This window comes from Vigna umbellata, chromosome 9 (assembly GCF_029865625.1).
Source record: "Vigna umbellata cultivar VRB3 chromosome 9, Vumbellata_1.0, whole genome shotgun sequence".
NCBI classification, from domain to species: Eukaryota; Viridiplantae; Streptophyta; class Magnoliopsida; order Fabales; family Fabaceae; genus Vigna; species Vigna umbellata.
In genome coordinates this window covers 42,537,000-42,560,303 of record NC_142173.1, presented here as the reverse complement: position 1 = coordinate 42,560,303, position 23,304 = coordinate 42,537,000, and the positions used below count along the sequence as shown (strand labels likewise).

At 35.9% G+C, this 23,304-nt stretch overlaps 1 protein-coding gene across 3 annotated transcripts; it reads right to left on the bottom strand.

Moving 5' to 3' along the window:
* Positions 1-52: 52 nt before the first annotated feature.
* On the bottom strand, positions 53-22,956 carry LOC124822549 (putative helicase MAGATAMA 3). Of its 3 annotated transcripts, none has more exons than XM_088099147.1 (20): positions 22,472-22,956; positions 22,231-22,375; positions 21,566-21,699; positions 21,265-21,471; positions 20,880-21,071; positions 19,910-19,945; positions 19,032-19,117; positions 18,761-18,808; positions 17,512-17,623; positions 17,335-17,440; positions 14,251-14,348; positions 9,358-9,465; positions 9,184-9,276; positions 3,455-3,508; positions 3,023-3,081; positions 2,843-2,927; positions 1,252-1,620; positions 827-949; positions 648-734; positions 53-419 (listed from the first exon to the last, which is right to left on the bottom strand). In XM_088099147.1, exons 1-20 carry the CDS (start codon positions 22,571-22,573, stop codon positions 207-209), a joined length of 2,457 nt encoding a protein of 818 aa, XP_087955273.1. In that variant the 5' UTR covers positions 22,574-22,956; the 3' UTR covers positions 53-206. The 3 variants fall into 3 exon arrangements, with proteins under 3 accessions (XP_087955273.1, XP_087955274.1, XP_087955275.1); XM_088099148.1 differs by having other exon boundaries at positions 18,761-18,805; positions 22,472-22,955; XM_088099149.1 differs by lacking the exon at positions 21,566-21,699 and having other exon boundaries at positions 22,472-22,954.
* Positions 22,957-23,304: the final 348 nt, after the last annotated feature.

Here is a 23,304-nt window from a genome sequence, read left to right as displayed (position 1 = left end):
ATTTCATTTGAGGGCAAAACAGAGACTAAGGTCGAAAAACAGGCCTAATAAGTTAAAAAACTGTGCATTTTTACTTGCATATAATAAATACCTGGTAGAAAATCAGTAACTATGCAGTGTCTTTTTCTGCATTAAACGAATACTATCATTTTTCCTTCTCATGACAGGAAAATACATAAATTATATTTATACACTCTACAACTCAACTAATCCTCGTCGAAACCCGCATCATGCATGTCCACGTCACCATCGTCGTTGTCCTCAGCTTGTCCTTGATCATCAAAGGTTGCAGCAGTGTTGGGCTGCACATCATTATCTACTGTATCAGTGGGTCCAATCACCTGAGATGGTTCGGCTACCTTTTTTTGCATGGAGGCCAGACTGTCATCACTGAAGAATGATGAATATGGTTGAGAAACCTGCAGATGGAAATTGTTTAGTTCTTCTTCAGCTTGGTGAAAAAGTTTCTTGGTTCCATAATCTAACCAGATAGATTCAGGTGGACCAACAAACGAATACTTATGTAGACATTATAGATAAAAGGAACATGTACTAATGGAGAGTGGAAACTCTGATCAATTAGGCTCAATTAAAATTCTTATTTTAACGGATCAAATTCATGTATTGCTACGTATAAATGACTTTACTTTGAATAAACAGTCCCTTTTCTCTGCACTTTCCACTAGCTTGTTCCATTGTTCACTCCTCCTTAATGTTGAGGCAGATCCAACCACCTATACCAACAACATAAAAATGGATCGATATTCAGGTGTATGGACCAAATGAAATCCATGAATCATCACATTAACAAAAAAAGACACAGTACCAATACTGCTGACTTTGCTCTAGTGATCCCAACATTCATCCGTCGGATGTCTTCTAAAAAACCTATGCCTTTATCTTTGCTTGCCCTGACACATGAAAATATTGCAATGTCCTTTTCCCGTCCCTGAAAGAGAGTAAATTATGATTTATTTCTTCAATTCCTAACGTTTTTTAAAACTTTAAATTTATAATTTAATCAAGCCAAATTACACAATGAAGGCTCGTCTATGGTGCAGTGCAACAGTTCATAACCAGCTATCTATGCACTCGTAATCTTAGTCTTGCAAATGACAGGTTTATTGTATTCCAGATGGTAAACAATTAAAACCTTTTTCAAGTATTTGCATAATTTCCTGTTAAATAATCAGCAATAAAAGTCAAAATGAACATGAAGGATATCATACAATAAACACTACGCTAGTTTACCTGGCAACCATCAACAGTACATATATCCACTACTTTCTCAGCTGACATTCCAAAGATCTCCTCAAAACGTTTTTGGAAGAGCTTGACTTGTTGACTATAGGGTGATATAATTGCAACTTGGTTACCAGATTTGAGTGCCGGATAAAGTGAAATCAGTTTTTGATACAAGAATAGAACAAAGTCAACTTCCTCGATATTAATCCATGAACCACTCCCAGATGGTTGAGTCTCTTTTCCCTCGTGTATATCAAAGAAGCAGAAGGGGCCAAAGCAGCGGTAATCATGCCATGCCCGTATTGTCCGTGATTTCACCTCATCCCCATCTTGCAATGAGTCTCCATAAAACTCACTGGAGGGAAAGCTTCGTATCTGTTCGATCATTACATAATAAAACCCATTCAGAAAAATTCACAGGAAATTTCAAAAAGAACAAAGTAATAAAAAAGAAATAATGATGAGTTTTCTCCACAGAAAAGTAATAAAAAAGAAAAACAACTCAAGGACCAAATACTAAATGATATTAACATAATCCCTTGATGCAACACGATAAAACTGATTAACAGGAACATGTTATATTCTCTGTTATGTGATACAATCAAATCCTAGGGATAAAACTCCAGGATTTTAGAAGTGTGGTACACGACAGAATTTGAATCGGACCAGAGTAGTATTTATATTGAAATGAAGCAAAAAGTAGAGGAGAATCGTCTATTAAAATGTGGAAAAGAGGAGACCTTTAAGAGAAACAAAACCATTAATAGATCAGAGTTCCCATGCAAAATGGTAATTTAGGAAAAGAAACCCAAACCCCCTCCCTCCCTATCCTGGGGAAGAACTTCTCAAGCTTCCCAAAATAATTTTCCAGCTTATCCCCCTCCAAATGCTTACTACTCTCCCTCCCTCCAGCACAATTCTTGCATCTCCACTCTCTTTCTGCCAGCTGCCCTACTTTTCTCTTTCAGCTGGTGCCACTTCATTCCTTTTACACTCATACACATGCAGGCCTAATTTATGAGGCATATTTGTCCCTTTTTCTATTCCCGTAAGCCCCCTCATTTTCCATATATATCTTCGTCGTGGGCCTATTAGTAACGTGGAATATATCAAGATCAAATGCTACGAAAGTGTAGCCTGGAATATTCTCTAGATATTCCATTTGTAAGTCATCAATTTAAAACAACCTGTACTGTTTCTCATTTATATTCTTCAATCTAAAATATTGCCTAACTCAGTTTCTTGATTAGGTATCATTAAATGTCATTCCTTCAAAACCATAATTTTACTGCACTTAAATTTTGCTAAGAAATCCACCACTATAATACCACTTAAGCAACAGAGCCAACATGGCCCCGGTATTTCCCCAGCAAATGAGGCAATTCTTAGGTCTGAACCAATTGAACTCATTTGGCCACACGAAGACCACGTTAGAGAAATTAATTTTGCAAGATTCTGCTTAACATGTATTACAAATGAATTATGGCCTATGTATACTCCAAAATAATTCAAAGGGGGAAAGATTGTCCACACCTTACGAGCAGTATTTTAGCCATATTCTTAGCTAATATAGAACATGTTAACAGTATGCACCAACCTCAGGATGCATTCGATATTGGGTCTTCAACATTTTAACTGGATAACCAGCCTCCATCAATCTTTCAAATAAGCTTGTGCCGTATCTTAATTCATGAAACAATAAAGCCAAAAACTCGTGTTAGAAAAAAGAATGGTTTAATGTATTAAAATCATAATCACCACAAAACTAATTGTTTACCTGTGATTCTTAGCAATGTCCGAAATTACAGTTGCTGGAAGTTGAGCTGGATCACCAACCTTTAAAAATGTTGCAACAAAATGTAGCCTCAATAAGGACAACATTATTTAAAAAGTCTGTAAACCAACAAGCTTTTAAAAGGATTCAACAATTGTATAAATATATTTCCACTGTCCAGGCCTTTGTCTAAACATTAGCAATTAATAGACAAGAATTATCAATCCCATTGCTGTATACCATTTCACATTGTTTTGATTAAGAGCTAATATGAATAATGGCTTTTCTTTCTTCGCACATGCTGTCAAAATGCATTTTTTTTCCTCAATTTATATTTTATACATCATATAGAATATTGTTCAAACATATATTACGATAAGTAAAAGGTAAAATGATGTAGGTTCCTGTAATGCAAGGATGAGCGATGTAAAGTACCAGAAAAACTTTTTTGCATTGATTGGCTAATGGAACAAGAGTTGCAGGCTCCACCTGTCATAAAGAGTTGAAATAAAATAAGCAACATCGTTTTAGATGTTATTGACAATCTTTAATCTGCTCATTAGTAAAAAATTAGTTATACAGCCGGAAACCACATAATAATAAACCTTTTCAACTTTCTAAGAATGCCCATTTTCATTGCAACTTAGGAAAAAAGATTAAAGTTATTAGTCTAGTTTAGTAAATAAATACTGTCCCTAAAGAATCTTGTTACGAAGTTCCTCCTTGTGTATCTGGTTCTATTAGAAGTCTCACATCGACTAGAGATAAGGCCAATTTAGAATATATATAAGTGGGTGCAAACCTCACTTTAGAAGCCAGTTTTGTGGGGTTGAGTTAGGCTTAAAATCCACTTCTTAACATGGTATCAGAGCCAAGTTAGAGTCTATCCTAGCGATATTTGTTGTTTGTTGGGTATATAGTTCCACCCGCTATTGGACCACCCCTTAATGTCTAGTCTCATGTTCGAGATGTATATACCTCGGCATGGGGGTGTGTTGGAAGTCCCACGTCGACTAGAAATAAGACCAGTTTAGAATATATATATAAGTGGGTGCAAACCTCACTTTACAAGCCGGTTTTGTGGGGATAGAAGAATGTAGAAGCTCCTTAGATAGAAGAATTGAAATGTAATACAAGTTCTAGAATATTCTAGAAAAACCTAAGATAGGAAGAAAAATCAAGAATATTCTACATAGGTAAAAATCTAGAACATTCCACATAAGTTGTGGCTAGTATGTTCTAGAATAATCTATGGGTCTATAAATACCCATGAACTCTACCATTTGATGTATGTAGCCAACATCTATCATTTGTATGAAGCCAACATCTACCATTTGTATGAGCTAACATCTACTACAACTAAAGACAACTACATCACTTCTTTCAACTACTACTTCTACATTCTACTATCTCTACATTTTCTCTACCACATCAACTACTCCTTTCACAACCTTCAAAATACTAACAGTGGTACCAGAGCTACGTTCGGTCATCTACTAGGCGTAGATAAAATTTTCAACTACCTCAAACAAAACTATAACTCATTCTACTACTTCCAAATATATTCTCAACACATGGCTACTACTAATCAAACATCATCAATTCCAGTACCTATTTTCAAAGGAGAAAATTATGATTTTTGGAGTGTCAAAATGAAGACATTCTTCCGCTCTCAAGATTTATGGGATATCATAGAAGAGGGATTCAATATTCCAGAAGACACCTCTACTCTTACTGCAGCTCAAAAGAAGGAGTTGAAAGAAAACAAGCAGAAGGATTCAAGGGCTTTATTTGTTCTTCAACAAGCAGTTGATGAGACAATTTTTCCAAGGATAATTGGTGCTACAAGTGCAAAACAAGCTTGGAACACAATACAAGAGGAGTTTCAAGGAAGTGACGAGGTACGCAATATTAAACTTCATTCTCTAAGACGAGAGTTTGAATTATTAAGAATGAAAGAATCTGAGACCATTAAAGACTACTATTCTAGAATAAAAGAAATAGTTAGTCAAATGAAAGCCTATGGGGAAAATATTCTTGACAAAAAGATCGTTGAGAAAATTTTAATTTCTATTCCCCAAAAGTATGATGCAATCGCAACTGCGATTGAACAAACAAAAGATTTGGCTACATTGTCAGTCACACAACTAATGGGCTCTCTTGAAGCTTATGAACAAAGATTGAAAAGGCATGAAGAAGACTCGGTTGAAAATGCCTTTCAATCAAAACTAAAATTACGGTCTCAGAATAAAGAATATGAAGGAAATAAAAGTAGAGAAGAAATTTCTAGAAATAAAGAAAATCCTAGAAGCTTCTCGAAGACTCGTCAAGAAAAATATCCTCCATGTGGCATATGTAAAAAGACAAGTCACTTGGAAAAAGATTGTTGGCATCATGGAAAACCTCAATGCCACTATTGCAAGAAATTTGGTCACGTAGAAAAGTATTGTCGTAATAAAAATAAGTATCAAGCAAACTTTGCGGAAGAAGATAATCAAGAGAAACTCTTATTCTACGCCAATCAAGAATCTCCTGGTAGAGAAGGAAGTTGGTACTTGGATAGTGGATGCAGCAATCACATGGCGAAAGATCAAACCATCTTCAAAGACATTGATAAATCTGTCAATGTCAAAGTTCGGCTAGGAAATGGCACCACAGTGGAGTCTCGAGGCAAAGGAACTGTCATGGTGGAGACAAAGAAAGGTACGAAATTCATCAAGGATGTTTTACTAGTTCCAAATCTTAAAGAAAATCTTTTAAGTATTGGCCAAATGATGGAGAATCGATATTCTCTTCATTTTGAGAAAGATACATGCAAAATTTATGATAGTAAAATGATAGAAATTGGCCAAGTAAAAATGGAGAAGAGAAATAGAAGCTTTCCTATAAGCTTCAAACCTGGAACTAATATTGCCATGAAGGTAGAAGTTGATGACTCATGGCTTTGGCATAGGAGATTTGGCCACTTTAACACACATGCCTTAAAGCTTCTATATACGAAAAACATGATGAGAGATCTTCCATGCTTGAAGGAGAACAATGAATCATGTGAAGGATGTCTCCTCGGAAAACAACATCGATTACCATTCTCGACAGACAAAGCATGGAGAGCAAAAAACTTATTGGAGTTGATTCATACCGATGTTTGCGGACCGATGAGAACACCTTCACATCATAACAACAGGTATTTCATCCTCTTCATCGATGACTTCTCTAGAATGACATGGGTCTATTTCTTAAAGGCAAAGTCAGAAGTTTTTGGAGTATTCAAGAAATTCAAGGCCCTTGTTGAGAAGCAAAGTGGAAAACAGCTAAAAGTACTTAGAAGTGATCGTGGCAAGGAGTACACATCTCACGAGTTTGAAAAATTCTATGAAGATGAAGGCATAGAGCAACAACTTATAGTCGCATATACTCCACAACAAAATGGTGTGTCAGAGAGAAAGAATCGCACAGTTATGGAGATGGCAAGATCAATGCTGAAAGAGAAAAGTATGCCTAACACTTTTTTGGCTGAAGCAGTTTACACTGCAGTTTATATTCTAAACAGATGTCCAACTAAAGCAGTCCAAGACAAGACTCCTATTGAAGCTTGGAGTGGGAGAAAGCCATCGGCTAAACACCTACGAGTATTTGGATCTATCTGCTACATACATGTTCCTGATCAAAGGAGGCACAAGCTTGAAGACAAAACTATACGAGGAATATTTTTGGGATATAGCACACAGTCAAAAGGCTATCGAGTTTACAACCTACAAACTAAAAAGCTCATCATCAGTCGAGATGTTGAAGTTGATGAAAATGCTTCTTGGAATTGGGAAGAAGAAAAAGTTGTTAAAAGCAACATTCTACTTCCAGTGCAACAATCTCAAGAAGAAACTCAAGAAGAGGAAGAAAATTCAGCATCAAAGCAAGAACTATGGTCAAGGAAACGGAGGAAGAAGATCAAATTGATGATATGTTACCAAGACCAAGATTTGAACTACTGTGCACAATGCTTGGAGTTACCGAATTTGCATTAAGGAGGAGTATTAAAGTGTAATGAAATTCTAGAAGAATGTAGAAGCTCCTTAGATAGAAGAATTGAAATGTAATACAAGTTCTAGAATATTCCAGAAAAACCTAAGATAGGAAGAAAAATCAAGAATATTCTACATAGGTAAAAATCTAGAACATTCCACATAAGTTGTGGCTAGTATGTTCTAGAATAATCTATGGGTCTATAAATACCCATGAACTCTACCATTTGATGTATGTAGCCAACATCTATCATTTGTATGAAGCCAACATCTACCATTTGTATGAGCTAACATCTACTACAACTAAAGACAACTACATCACTTCTTTCAACTACTACTTCTACATTCTACTATCTCTACATTTTCTCTACCACATCAACTACTCCTTTCACAACCTTCAAAATACTAACAATTGAGTTAGGCTTAAAGTTCACTTCTTAACAGGTTCTACTTTTTTCATGTATGATATTTCTCCAAGATAAATTTATCTTGCTCATCGAATTCTCTTCTTCGGTGTTCTTGACTTGGGAGACCACATTTCCTCCATGACAAGTATCCAAGTACTTGGGAAACCTACTTTCAAAAGAACCAAACAGTTAAATACTCCACCAAGTCGTACTGCTCAATGTGAGACTTAGGCGCCATATACTACCCAAGTTCCTATAAGGCGCCAGTACTGAAAGTTGACATTTTGATGACTTTATCTGTATGACACTTAACTCTGACACTTCATTCAACTCCTGTATTGGTCAGGGCTCCTAGTAGCAGAATTTTGTGTAGGTAACCGTTTTTGAGACACCAAGAACTAGGTCTGATGCCAATTGACAAGTACCTAAGAATTTGAGTAACTCACTCTCAAAAGTCAGCCATCAAAGGGGCAAAAGCAAACACTTGAATACTTCACCATGCACCCCATATTGCAGCTTGATGTGGGACTTAGGCGCCCATAACACCGAAGTTCCTATTGCTCTGCTACAAATTGATTCTTTAGTTCCTTTAATGTTGCTTTTTTCAAGGAAATGCCTTTCTTCACTACCCAACAGAAACCAAATTCAAAATGTTACCACTGCCTTATCTAAGCAATCCTATCTTTTATCCTCAACTTTTGAATTCTCAAATATCAAAAACCTATTCCCAACCACAGCAGCTATCTCCTTTGACACTCATTTCTTATGAGTGTCATCCTTATATAGTGATTAATCCTCTGCCTTAGTGGTCTTCAACTATTCTAGTCCCATCTTAATCTTCCACTGGCTTACCTACTGTGGTTAGTAATTGTATTAATTCTACCTTTAATCTCCACCCCTTTTATAATTATTAGATAACTTAGTCAAACTACCATTTTTTTGCAATTTACTTTTGTGATACGGTGGATCCCTTGTACTCGAAATACATTTTAATTTTACTCTTTTTATAAAAATAAATAAGCCAAGTGTTACACCAAAATGAGCATGTTTTAGCTTGCGGGAGGATCTGAGTTATGATACAAGTAGAACCCCAAGAACAAGGAAAATTCTTCAGAACACTGTCCCATTGAAAAACTTCACCAAAGAAAAAGATGTCCTCTCAAGAGACAAAGACTTTTAGGGATTTCAGATATACTTCAGACTTTAGACTTAGTCCTCAGTAGCTTATTTACTCCAAGAGGCAAAAAAAATGTATTCCAGCCCCAAAATATTTGAAAACTCATTATAATCTAAAATTATTTCTATTTTTACCTCAGCTTAAGCTTTCCTGATAGTTGGTTCATGGGATATTATCAGTCTCTATGAACATAAGGTCTAGAGTTCAATCCTTTCCTCCCCTATTATTTTCTAATGAAAAGTTATACTCTAGCACAATACAGCTGGGTCTGTGCATTATTCACAGCTAAAGCCCAAAGGACTCCGGTGTGGGCAAGTAATAGATTCCAAGATTTAAAACATAAAATCATTTTTATGTCTTCACATGATAGCTTAAGTTTCAGGGATTATTGGTTCATGAAAGTTATTCCATCTGCATACTACAATTAAAAATAAATAAAAATTAGTTGCTGGAATATTTTGAGATACCCCAGCAACTTCTTAAGATCAAACTTTGTCAAGTTAGTTTATATTATAAGCAATATTAAAAGTGACTCAGCAACTAAGAGGATTTGACACTTACAGCCTGTGCTGCTTCATCTATAATCACAACATCAAATCCACGATTTAGTTTACTGAAAACATGGGAACCACTAAAGCTGAGAGTTGAGAAGACCTGCCAAGAAGACAGAAAATACTATGAAAATCAGATTGCTTTTGCTTATGCATTCAACATAAAGTGTGGGAATATACATACAATAGTGGCCTCGTCTAAAATTGCAGCTCGGATACTGTCATCATTACTTCCTGCAGTACTCTGCTTATTGGTGGATGATTTATTGGCACTAGAACGTTTTTGTTTCATCTGCATATAAAAGTTTCAACCTTTAAATTCAACCCAATTACATTTGAAGTGTGTTAATAATACAGATTGCAATAGAAACAGCAATCCTGTAAGTAATGCTTAGACTACCAATTCAATAGTTAAAATACTGTCGCAATTGCTAGGGTGTGAACCGAATACAAGAAATATCTATTATGCTCAATTTATTTTCTTTAAGAACATCATTCCAAAAAAGGTGTATAAAGTGATCACCGTATCATAAGTGGTTGGTACACATCATAAATAACGCCACGACAGATGCACATGTTTTGGGCTTGAAATCTACATAGGTGTTTTCAGTTAATAACATCATATGACTAGATGACCCAAATATAAGATATATGAAGCCTGAACATGAAGGTAAATCATTTCATTGATCAGAGATCCTTGCCCAGAAATGATGTAAAGTTTCAGTCCTAGTGCAGAGTGATGAAGCTTCAACATCTTCAAGTGCCAATACACCTTAGGCATAGTTCTCAATGTTGAGCTAAGATACATTGCATGGATATCTATTGATCAAAAGCATACAGAATAATGCACGTTTGTCAATATTAAATTTAGCATATTATCAATCCTTTTGTGGACAAAGACAAACTACCTGCTTTTCAGAGCTCATCAAATCATGAATGGCCTTATGCAAACAAGGTTCCAGAATATGGAAAAAGAGGAGGTTCTATTAGACTTCTCTTTTCCATTGCAGTTATTCACTTTGGACTCTGTTACAACTTGACATAAAAAATGCTACATGGTGATTTTGATGAAGTCTACATGGAGCATACTCTTGGATTTGTTATTTAGGAAAAGTCGTCTAATATGTATGTGTCTACACAAGTCCTTATATGGTCTCAAGCAATCACTATGTTATGGTATAAGGTAGGGGGTAATAATAAGGTTTGGAAAGGATATGAGAAGGAGAAGGAAGGTATGAGGGAAGTGAGGCCGAACGGTAATGGTAGAAGGCGTGGAGCAAGGTTGTCAAACTCGAGAGTTTACGTGAACTCGTGAGAGCTCCGTAAACTCGACTCGTAGACTCAAATCGTAAACTCGTAAGAATTTACTTTTTTACGAAAAAAATTATAAATAACATTAATTCAAATATTATAATAAAATAATTAAACAAAATAGTTAAATTATTTTTATTTCTATTTTTTAATAAATAAGATAACTTAGACTACTATTAATTAAATTTGATTTATTCCTAAACATACTTTAAATTATTCCTAATTTTAGTTTCCAACTACAACTTTACAATACATTATACATTTATTAAATAATTAAAAATAATCTCTAATTCGTAATTAAAAATCCTAATATATATATATATGTGTGTATATATATATATATATATATATATATATATGTGTATATATATATATATATGTGTGTATATATATATATATATATATATGTGTGTATATATATATATATATATATATATATATATATATATATATATATATATTACCTTTCTAAAAGCTGCAAACCACGAGACAAAAAAAAACTCACAAATCCCCCAAGTCCCTTTCCGCAACTGACAAAACTCACAAATTCCCTAAATCCCTTCCTCCAGAAAACGGTGCGCAGCTGAGGAAAAAAAACTCATCTTTTTGAAACCGAGAAGATTAAAGACAACCTCAGAGACACGAATGGCAAGCGAGCAAACGACGACACAACTGTGCGACGAGCAAGCAACGACACAGTGAGCGAACGGTGGCGCCGCGAGCGTGAGCAAACGGTGGCACCACGAGCAATGAAGAGACAATCGTGCAGTGAGATGCCATTTTATTCACGACGAGTTTTCCTTTTTCAGTTTTGTGAACCAAACGATTATGGTTGTTGTCGTTTTTGGTTTAAAAAATTTCTTCTCTAAACTCGCCAACTCGGTTGCAAACTCTCGGGTTGGGGCGAGTTGACCGAGTTTGCTTCCGATTCTACCGACTTTACATCAAAAGCGAGTTTACTTCCGAGTTAACTCGAAAGCTGTGTGTTGAAACGCAAACTTGGATGAGTTAACGAGTTAACTCGTGAGTTTGATAACCATGGCGTGGAAAGGTCTAGCCGAATGGTGGAAGGTGGTGAAGAGCTAGAGCCGAACGGTAGGAGGCAGGGGGAAACAAGCCGAACGGAGGAAGGCGAGGAGCGACAAGGCCGAACGGTGGAAGGCGAGGAGCGACTAGGCCGAACGGTGGAAGGCAAGGAGCGACCAAGCCGAACGGTGGAAGGCGACGAGCGAGCAGGCCGAACGGTGGAAGGCAGATAGCGAGCAGGCCGAACGGTGGAAGGCAGGGAGCGAGCAGGCCGAACGGTGGACAAGGGAGAGCGACCAGACCGAACGGCAGGAAGCAGCGAAGGACCTGGGCCGAACAGTTGAAGAGCTACCATCCTAACTGTCACAACTGTTAGGATGGGCGGGAACTAATTACAGTAAAGGGAGCTATATTTGAGGAGAATATTCAGTATAAGATAATTAGAGTAAATAAATATATATTCCAGGGAAATATACAATATAAGATATTTATAATTAATGATATATGCTAGGGAAATATATGGGGGAATATTTACATTAAATATAGGGATATTTATATTAAATATAGATATATTCTAGGGAGATATTTAGTAAGAGATGAGCGGGAAACAATTAGTATAAATAAAGCTAGAGTCTAGGGTTAAGGGTATGCTTTTGATTATTGAGTTTTGTGACAGACATTATTGTTTTGTGAGGGAGGTTATGCTCCCAAATAATTGATGGAGGTTATGCTCCCAATTATTGTTTACTTTTGTTTGTTCAGATATTACCATCAATAAAAGATATTCATTCGTTCAATTCCATTCTTTCATTATTATTTTGCTTGTTGTGAGTGTGTAAGAGGGTGATTTCGTTATTCTCCTACTCGGATACGTAACACACTATGTGCATGGTTTGGCCATATGTCAGAAAGTTTACTTTCGACATTCTAGAAATGCTACGCCTATGGACACAGCAATGGATTTAGGTATCAAACCTGTACCCAACTAAGGAGAGCCATATTCTGATCCTCAGTACAAATGGTTAGTTGGTATGCTAAATTACCTACTGTGACTCGTCCAGGTATTGCTTTTACACTGACCTTAGTAAGTCAATTTTTAAACTCTCCTTGTCAAGACCATTGAGATGTGATAGGATTCTTGGCAGAAAGAACCCTGAACCCACACAGATACACACTTCAACACACCCACATGCAGTACACACCAAAGAACCAAACTGTTTTATTATTCTGGTAACAAAGACTTATGTTCGTAAGCAACCAAGGGAGCAATCCTCCTTTCACCCAGGATGTAATAATCCTGTCACTACAACAGTAAACCCAAATCTGTCCCCCTAAGACACACCTCCCCCCTATATAACCAACCCTTCTTCTCACCTAACAACCAACCGTCTAACCAACTAACAACCTCCCTCACCCTATGTCCTGTTTTTTATCTCTTTTTTCCTTAACATAAACTCTCAAGGTCCTATCAAGATGTCATCATACGGATCCTAAAGTATATTAAGAAGCCTCATGGCCAGCCCTCATTTTGAAGATATGTGAAATACTCAAATTGTTGGGTATCCTGACAACAACTAGGCAGGGTCACCAAGTGACACTTCAGGGTATTGTGTTCTTATTGAAATGATTTAACATGTGGAAAAGTGAGAAACAAAATTTTGTGATAAAATCTGCAGAAGCATATTACATGGCAATGACATTAGTCCCTTGTGAGCTTATATTAGAATAAAGTTCTGAAATGCACCTTATATGTGTCAACTTGGTAGCAAGACACATTGCCTCTAATCCTATCTTTCATGATAGAACCAAACATATTGAGGCAAATTGTCGTCTCATAAGAGAAGAATTAGAGTCTTAAGATATCACCACTAGGTTTGTCATTCTAGTGAACAATTAGTTGACATATTTACCAAGTTGCTAAGAGGACCAAGTATATTTGCAAAAAGCTAAGCATATATGATTATATGCTCCAACTTGAGGGGGAATATTATCATTATAGAAATATGGAACAAATCCTATATAATCAAACATATATAGATTATATATACATATTATTGGAAACCTTTTTATTTATTCAGATATCATATCTTTTATTATTAGAGGATGTAAAATCTCTTTTATTTATTGTAATGATTCTTTTTTCTCAATATAAATAAAATATCTATGTTGTATTAGAAACACACAATCTCAATTCAATCTCAATCTTTCCTATAGTTTAACAGGAAGGATGATTAGAAGCTAAAGTAATCTAAAAAGAAATGAAGTATAACCTACTTCACAGGTTCTAGTAAAACATTCACCAGCATAATTAACTCTAAAGAATCAATGTTTTGTTAGGAACAAATTTTAGAGCCTTTTCATCTAACTTCATATCACTCATTATATCAAGACTCTTCATTCATTTCAGGAGAATGTCAGCATCCCCTTAGGGTTGAATATTAACATCTAAAAGTGGTGGTAAGTTTTTATTGGAAAAGAAAAAAATCATTGCATTTTATAGTTTTGAACTATAAATGTTTTCTTTATCAATAAAAACATACCACTTTTAGATGCACAAATCAGTCAGTCCCAAGCGTTAATGTTAATAAAACCGTTAAATCAATAACAAAGTTCCCCTCCAGACCAGCTGAGCCATAATCATGGCATTATAACAAAAGTTTACAATAGTGATATGAAAAATTATATAATGATGGTGGCAGCATAGCTAATTGAAACACATTTGGTCTAATATTCCACGTACAAGTTCATCCAGGGAAACAGCCTTGATAGAATGATGTGCTTTGAGACCAATCCGTACAATTTTAGGGCAATACACACGGTCATTTTCATCATGTACACCTAAGAACATCCATGAATAAAAATAAATATGCAATCATGATAAGACAGTATAGAATACAGAATTCTTTAAAGAAAAGACCAAAAGGAGAATGTAGAAAGAAAAAACAAGAATTGCTAGGTCAAGTTCAGTCTGCTTATAATATGGAATAGTTAATTACAAGGCCTGGCCACACAACCAAGATAGCAATGACACCTCGCTAGTCAATGTGTCCTAGTTGAAATCTTAACCCCCACCCCCCCTCAATCCCCATTACAAACTGTTAGGATATAATGTGTGCAAAATATAAGGAAATAGATTATGAATTAGTTGTTAATTAGTTAGTTGGTTAGGGGAGCCTTTATAAGAAGGCAAGGAGGTCTTGTGTTAGGGTACTTTGGATAATCTTGTAGATTGAGCTTTAGCTCTTTGTGAAGGGGAAACCCTTGGAGAAGGGAGTGCTCTCCTATTCTTGTATTCTTTGGCTACAATAATACAAGATCACTCACTCACTCCCCAGATCACTCACACTCACTCACCAGATCACTCGCACACCTCCCTGCCTTCTTATAAAGGCCCCCCTAACCAACTAACCAACTAACAACTAATTCCTAATCTATTTCCTTTTTATTTTGCACACATTATATCCTAACATTACACCCCACTGCAAAACAACCTTGTCCTCAAGGTTGGAACCCTAAATTGTTTCCTCTTAATGTTATATTGCAGCCCTGCAAAGAAATATTACTGCCATTGGTCTTCTAGTGTTTTATTTGTTTGTGACAACCATATCTTGAATTTTTGGATGAAATTTTTTCCCACTCCCAGTCCCTGTTATTGCTGTCAAACCATCCAATACCACTGCTACTATTTGCAATTTTAAATCTGGGGGCTTGGGTGGTGGCAAATCCTCCTCTAATGACTTCCACTCTTCCTGGATTCTTTTAGTCCAATTTTGTGAAATCCTCAAAATCTCAACTCTGACTTCATTGGCTCTTGTAGCCACAACACTTTTGGCAGATGCTCCATCTACTTGCAAACTCTCATGTAAAATTTCCACACTCCCCATCTTAGTTACTGCTTCCCAACTCTCACATAGAATGCTTCTTCTGTTCCCTTCAACTATCTTTAGTAGAGTTGTGGCTAGATTTTTCCAAGAAAGGTTCTTGGATTTTTTATGTCAAGTCTTGCACCCTTGGACTACATTTTCTTTGTTGTTTGGGTGTGCTTTTGTTGATCCTTTAGTGTTTTGAACTTCAAAAGCATTTGCTGCCTCTGTTGTTTGTTTGATCTTGGGTGTCAATCCTTTCATAAGAGGTCAACTCTTCTCTTTTCACCCACGAAAAAATTGGTGTCTCCTCACCCTTCCTAGCTCCATTATTGTCAATGGCATCCTCCTCTTTTTGCTCCCACTTGAGAATTAAACTGTAAAATAATTCTAGAGGGCTTGATTGATCCCTCTCATAATCTTCTATTTATAAAAATAAATTGATACAAGAGTACATGATAATTAGGGTAATATAATCATATAATTAGAGTAAGCCTAGACACAATATAATCATGATAAATAGGGTAACCCTAGATACAATATAATCATGATAAATAGGGTAACCCTTGACACAATATAATGATGATAAATAAGATAAATATCCTAACACTCCCAATTGCTTGAATTTTCTCCTCCACCTGAGGATTTCTTTCCTTTCTTGATATCTTGCAACAGGTCCTCTCTTGCTCTGTAAACAGACTCAACTTGGTTGCTCTTTGACACCACTGTTTTAACCCCAGGCCTTCAACAATTCTTCCCCTTTCTTTACTGTTTTGACATTCCCACCACAACCTACCACTCTATCTCCACTAAAAACAACAACTTTTGCAACTTTACTTGGAGAAGAAAGAGTCACAACCTTCCCATCATGATCTTCACCTGATGTATTTTCCCTACCAACATTTGTCATGTTATCCACCCTTACAGCAGAAACTTCGGCAACGTTCTCAGCAGCAGCTTCTGTGACTTCTGCAATTTGAGCTAACTTCTCAAAAACAGAACCTCTATCTCTTCCTCCGAACCCCCTTATCAATGCCTCTTTCAGCTCTTTCCAAGGGTTCTTGGTTTTATTTTTCCAGGCCCTGAACCAATAGATTGTGCCTCCCTCCATGCACTTGTAAGCCAACCTGAGCCTCTCCTTCTTTGGGACATTTTGGATGTCAAAGAACTTTTCTGCCTTAGAGATCCACCCAATAGGCCCAACCCCTCAAACCTGGGCAATTCTACCCGCTTCCTCCAATTTTGTTCACCCTTGTCTTCCTCCAGCTCTTCTTCTGAACCCTCTTTCTGTCCTTTCATGACAGATTTCTCACTTCCTTCTAAGCCCTTTATGTGAATCTTGATTTCTTGAAGCATTTCTCTCATTTCTTCATATTTCTTCTCCATTCTGCTAGCTCCCTTTTCTGTTTGCTGGCCCACCTCTATACATAATCCTTCCTTACCTCCAGGGCATTTATTCTTCCATCCATCCTTCCCTCCAAAGCCTTCATTCTTCCTTCCATCACGCTTCTCTCCCAATGATCCAGCACTCCTCTCCTAAGGATATCCGGCAGGTCAGACCAATTTGTTAGGCTTCTTTAGTCAAGAAGTCTAACTATCACTCAAAACAGCACACACACACTCACCAGATTACTGGAAACAGAACTGTATTATTATTGTAACCAAAGAATACAAGAATAGGAGAGCACTCCCTTCTCCAAGGGTTTCCCCTTCACAAAGAGCCAAAGCTCAATCTACAAGATAATCCAAAGTACCCTGACACAAGACCTACCTGCCTTCTTATAAAGGCCCCCTAACCAACTAACCAACTAACAACTAATTCCTAATCTATTTCCTTTTATTCTGCACACATTATATCCTAACACAAACACAAAACTAAGAGGGTCAAAATCATGGCAAGTAAATGAATGCAGAAAGAAGAATTCTTTTTCCCAAACAAATGCATTGAAGAAACTTAATACCTCCATTGAGAACCCTCAACACAATCTCATCAAGGGCAGAGTTTGATGGGGCGCAAACTAACACTCTTACACGGTACTTCCGACTTGAAGTTACAGCTTCAGGTTTCTGATAAAACCCATCATTAGAGATGTTATTTTGCAAGATCAACAATTTTAACCAATGAAAGGAGTACTTACTAGTTCATTTCCAGTAGTTGGGTAAAAGCCATCATCACCGTCTTTTGGCATCAGACTATCCCTTGGATTAATACTACTAAGCCATGGAGACGCTAGTCCCCAATGTCTTTTTCTGTCATGGGAAAAGGGAAAAGAAAATAAAATCTTCTAGCATGATGGAATGTGAAAAGTGCATTCTGCTAACAATTGAATAAATAAGATGGAGAAATATCAGTGTATTCAACATAAACTGTTGTGCTTTTGATTGATGTATATATAAAGGTTACAAAAAGAGGCAACACAAGCTTGGTATGTATATATAAAAGAAATAATAAAATAACATTACATTTCAACACTAACAATGCTAGTATAAAACCCATTTGCGGTTTATTTTAATTGATCTTGGGACAGAAGTGGTCACCATTCCTAGGTAATTTTGCAAGATATGTACTTTGAAACCAAATATTACAAGGCTCTTGTTGAACATCATCTAACCAAACTAAATTATTCTTGAATTCTACAAAAAAGGGTAAAAGAGCAAGCCAACATGCAAGAGATACTATAGAGGTTAAAATCAACTTTATCAATTTGGAAGGGTACTCTGCTATGGACCTGCATTCATAAAATCAGCTAAAGAAACTGACTTATGTAATACTCCAATCATCTAGAATTGTACTTTAATTAAAATAATTTCTTGAAACATCCTCAAGAATATTCTAATCAAAATACTTTATTTGGACCTTGGAGAATTCTAAAGTACAGTTAAGCCAATAGGTTCTTTCTCTCTTATCATACTCCAACAACGCAAGTATCAAACAAGTAATCATCCAGATCACTTACTTCTATAAGCCAAAGTCCAAAAACATTCATAAGCTTTAAACAATTTTCCCAGCTTCTTACGATGTTGATATAAAATTAAACCATCTAAAGTGAAAGAGAAACCAAAGAAAAGTGCCCTTAACTTGAATTACAGCTATTTTCTTTATGATATAATACAAAAATCAAATTTTACCCTTATTGTTGCACTTCTATTTGATTCACAACATTTGTTTATGAACTACTTGAAGGTAGGCATGGCAAGAAAGCAAACATGCATAACACAAAGCAAGAAGAGATTAATAATGAAAATAACAGATAAGGATTTCAAAAGATGGCGGATATGGGGAATTAAAAGAAATATTATGTTAAGAATCACTGGAAATAACCAACATCCGTGGCAAGAAGTTTTCTTAACCAAGTAAAGCCTAAATATTTTCAAAGAAAATCTTACTTCTCCTCAGTAGGTAATTGTGGTCCTTGCCTTAGCTCATAGGTCCTGCTTCCAAAAGAAAATATCAATAACCATATGTATGAATAAAGAGAAAGAAAGATTAAGCAAAAATAAGACCATAAATTGCTTGGTAGAAACAAAATTTGCTTCAATATCTCACTTCTACCAGGCACACTCCTAACACAATGCTTTGCTGAAGACAACAATAGCAACAAAAAACTGAATTTTTAGAAATAGAAGACTGCAGACATATACTAAATATTATGCTTACTTAGAATGCACTCTTGTAGGAGTTGCATGCAAAATGGTACTTAGAATCCCAAGTATGGTCTGAGTCTTCCCAGTCCCTGGGGGGCCCTGAAAGGAGTTGGTTAGGCTGGATTACAATTTTTTTTATTATAAAAAAAGACAACATTACATTGATAAAAACCCAGATGTCTCATAGGTATTTTGCAAGAAGATAGTTGAACAAATAAGATTGATAGAAAAAATGTTAGGTTTCTGGATTAAAAGGAACCTAAAACGTTTAGTTCTACACCCAAAAACACCAGTGTTATCAACACCCAGCACTGGAAACGTATCTATTATTCCAACACAAGCAGAGTACAAGAAAACAACCAAGGGATATTGTTTCCCTTCACACAGGTTGCAACTAGTCTGTCCAGCCTCTCAAACTAATCAAAAACGTCCCTTCTAAAAGACACAACCACACCTATATATAGTCTTCCCACTAAGGAGACTATAGCAGCCCAAACCACCTGGACAGCCCAAACCACCTGTAACAAACTATGTTTTATTTTTAACAACTTTCCTCCTAACATAAACATTCATAATCCTATCATTACACGCTACGGCCTGAACAACTTTGTCCTCAAGGTTAAAATCTAGAAAGTGATCCCATATGGTTGCCACATCCTCCCATGTTGCTGCCTCTGGTCCCCCTTCTTGCTATTCAATGAGAACTTACTATTTCAAATTGGCAGTTCTTTGAAATAAATTTCTCCATTTCCCGAATATAACAAACAAGTCTTTTCAGAAAAATAATTCAGCATAACTGATAAACATAACACCAAGCATTGCCTAACAGAAAAGGGAAATATGAAAAAGCATTAAAAAAATTTTAGAACAGAAAGCCAAATAGAGACCTACCTGTATCAGGACAAAGGCTTTTGATGATAGACCAGCCTGGAACAGAAATAAAATGTTAAAATGGAATGAATATAAGGTTACAAGAGCTTTACATCTTATTAAGGAATGAAAACTTCTGATCAATCTTCACTTTCTTTTTTCTGCTCTTTGTTGTTTGACTTGTAACTTATTATGATGGCATATGTTGCAGTGTATATTTTTCTAACAATTGTGCATGCTTGAATATGCTTTAAACTAAAGGGATAAAATGGTTTTCTTTCCTAGCTAAACTATTATGCTTCACCTTACAAAAGCTAACTTTGAGAAAGGAGAATTGGTTCAGACAGTATAAATGTAACATAGCTTTTAAATTTTTTAAAAGATCTTTCAAAAGGGTTCATCAACAAAAGCACATTCTCTTCCAAAAGAGTGATAAGAATTTTATTGGACAAAAGAAAATAATAAAGGAGAAAGAATTTATAAAGATGGGGAGATAAATGCGTGATTTAGGTTTATTGTTTCAGTTCATTTGAAATTAGATATTAGGTAGTTTGTTTTGGATGCCTTTTGCTCCTACATTTCTTTTTCTGACTCCTATATCAAAACCAAAAGAAATTAAGATGAGATTGAAATTGGAAAAACCCAAGCCTTTAACAAGTACAGAAGAAAAGAAACGTGGAAAACAAGGAGCATTTTCAAATTGAGAAAACTTGGTGACAAAAAAGTAAAACAGAACTCTGAATGATATGCTTGCATCATAATACGTTTGAAGTAGTATATCCTTCAACTAAATGCGAAATCCAAACTTGCAAATATGCCCCCCTCTAGTCATAATCCAGCATTTATTCTTTCCAAACTATATATCAGTAACAAAAAATGAGAAAAAGCCATTGGATTGGTTAAAAGAAGAAGAAAGACAAAAACAAGCCTGAGTTGATGAACAAGTGTTAGTTTTATTTACTTTATTCAACTTCTAAAATAAAAAACTTACTGTAATGGCCTCACGCTGGTACTGATTAAAACTATTTTCAACATATTCCCTCAATGGTGTTGGGATTTTCCATCCCTCGACTTCTGTGCCAAAATCTTCTCCAACTGCACTTAATATTAAATCCTTGTACGGGAGACAGCCTAAAGTTCGAATAGCCAAATATTCACGAGCAATAGTAGATAAGCTGCATTGCTGCATGATTTTCACACTGGATCAACGGCAAAGCTAATTTAAAAGAAAATGCCTTTTGTTAAGAAAAAAGAATTCTGAAAACCTTTATATTTCTATTATAAATTAATAATACAATTAATCAAGGAAGGCAGCCTCCACATAGAAAACACACACAATATTGATATTACTAGAAGTACATGATAGAATAGGCTACCTTCATAAAATATAACTGTCTTTCTGTCTCGCATATATGAGATCGCATGTTAAGCAGCCTAGGACAAGATTTTACATCATCTGTATTATATTTTAAGAACTCCCCAGCAAGATAGAGTCTAACTCGAGCAAGTAGGTACTCTTTTTTCCGGACATGTTCCACCAAAGCAAATGCATAAACAGTAGGTACTCTTTTTTCATCTACAACCTGCAGCGACAAATACAGATAGGCAATCAATTCAAATTCGAATAGGCAAAATATTCAAAGCCCAAAACACATAACTTCTCATCACTGGTAGTACCTTATCTCTGGAAAGCAGCAAAAGATCATTCTGTGATATTGATTCTCCCTCATTAATTTCACACGGAAATTCTATAAAATGAAAATCATCTGCCTCACTCCAACTTTTTACCACCCCCAATTTCCAATCAGTCACTGTGGTCAGGCAAACAAAAAAAAAAATCTTAAGCAAAGAGACCCTTCAAACTTTTATTTTGGTCCCTAGGGTATCTCAGTACTAGAGACTAATCCAAAGATTTATGAAATCTCTCGTAGGCGACAGCTAAAAGACTAATCCAAAACTCTATTTAAAGGGCAAGTCTCTCTTAATAGATATTCTCTATTAACACAGACCCAGAATCGGACCTTTGATTATGTGCTTAAGAAGTAGATTTATTTGTGAACCATACCTCACTACATTATTGATGGACCCTTCTAACTTTAAAACATGAAAAGCAAACCAGTTATTATTTAAATTGAAGTGAAAAAGAGAGAACCGCAACTTAGACAGGGCTTTAACATTCCTCTGACTAGTCCTACAAAGTCAGTCACTCCCACCCAACTAACAAGAATAGTATAGAAAGGGCTAAAGACCTGAGACAAAGGCTGTTAACAACTGTGCTACATTGCTACTGCAAGAATAATAATCTTCTCAAAAAACGAAAAAATAGTTGAAATTAAAGATACCCTCTTCTTCCTCTTTCTCCTTAATGATCTGCGATTTGGCTTCTTCAAAGATGAGCGGTTCGTAGGTTGCAATATAGTCATCAACGTCTGTATACCGGTTCTTCACCTTCACGAGTGTTGACTTCGCAGTCCCTTTCTTCTGCTTCTGAAAACACCACATTCCAAAAGACATTACGAAAGCAAATTAAAAAGAAAAAAACACAGAAACAAAAGAAAAATAGTAAGGAATGAAGTGAATTGCCTTAGATTCCTTGAGGAGAGCAACGTAGTCCCAACTAAGAATAATCTTGTAGAAGCGGCGGATTACGGATTCTTCCTGAAGCTTTTCCTTCTCAACTGCCATAACAACCAATGGAGGGAAAAGGGAAGCAAACCTCCAAGTGTAGTGGAAATACAGGCACTCGTTACTGTGTCCACCTTTTCTATACTATTATATCATATACCTCTTTCTCAGTTGTAGATAACAAAGAAAATTGTCACGGTAGCACCAAAGCGAAAGCACGACGAACTTGACCCTCAAAAACTACAAAAATTCATAAAGAAGAAGCACGACCACTCCAACGAAAACGCCGAGGAAACCAACGACGACAACGCGATGCAAAGCCCTATGAATGTCAGTAATGCGGGAGAAGCGAAGTAGGCAACAGTGATTAGGGGTGGGCAAACCGCACTACAGTGCACTACACTACAGAAGTTTATAGTTTATAACAAAGTGCAAATCAATTTTCAAATTAGCCAAGACAGAGGTTTAGGGCTCAGTGAGCTACTTGCTGCAGTGGGCTACTCTAATTAATGGAAAAATTATCATTATTAATTAATATTCAACCTTTCATATCATATTTTGACATAAAATATATATTATTGTAAAATATAACTAACTTTAATATTAACAAAAAATATAAGTATAATATAATACTCATTATAAATAAGAAAGTATAACAGAACTACTTATAATAATGAGTGACGAAGGATTACACGTGAGAATCACGATTTTTTAGCATTCCCGGTCTAATAACTAAATTAGGATGACTTCTAATTTATTTTATAAAAAATGCCATTTGATTTTAATAAATA

Excerpts from the sequence above, each read along its gene's own strand:
- LOC124822549 (XM_088099147.1), bottom strand. The coding sequence starts at position 22,573 with ATGGCAGTTGAGAAGGAAAAGCTTCAGGAAGAATCCGTAATCCGCCGC. Across the intron at positions 9,466-14,250 it reads CTGTTTCCCTGGATGAACTT|ATGAAACAAAAACGTTCTAG; the intron begins GTACGTGGAATA and ends TTTTATATGCAG. Across the intron at positions 1,621-2,842 it reads AATATCGAATGCATCCTGAG|ATACGAAGCTTTCCCTCCAG; the intron begins GTTGGTGCATAC and ends ATGATCGAACAG.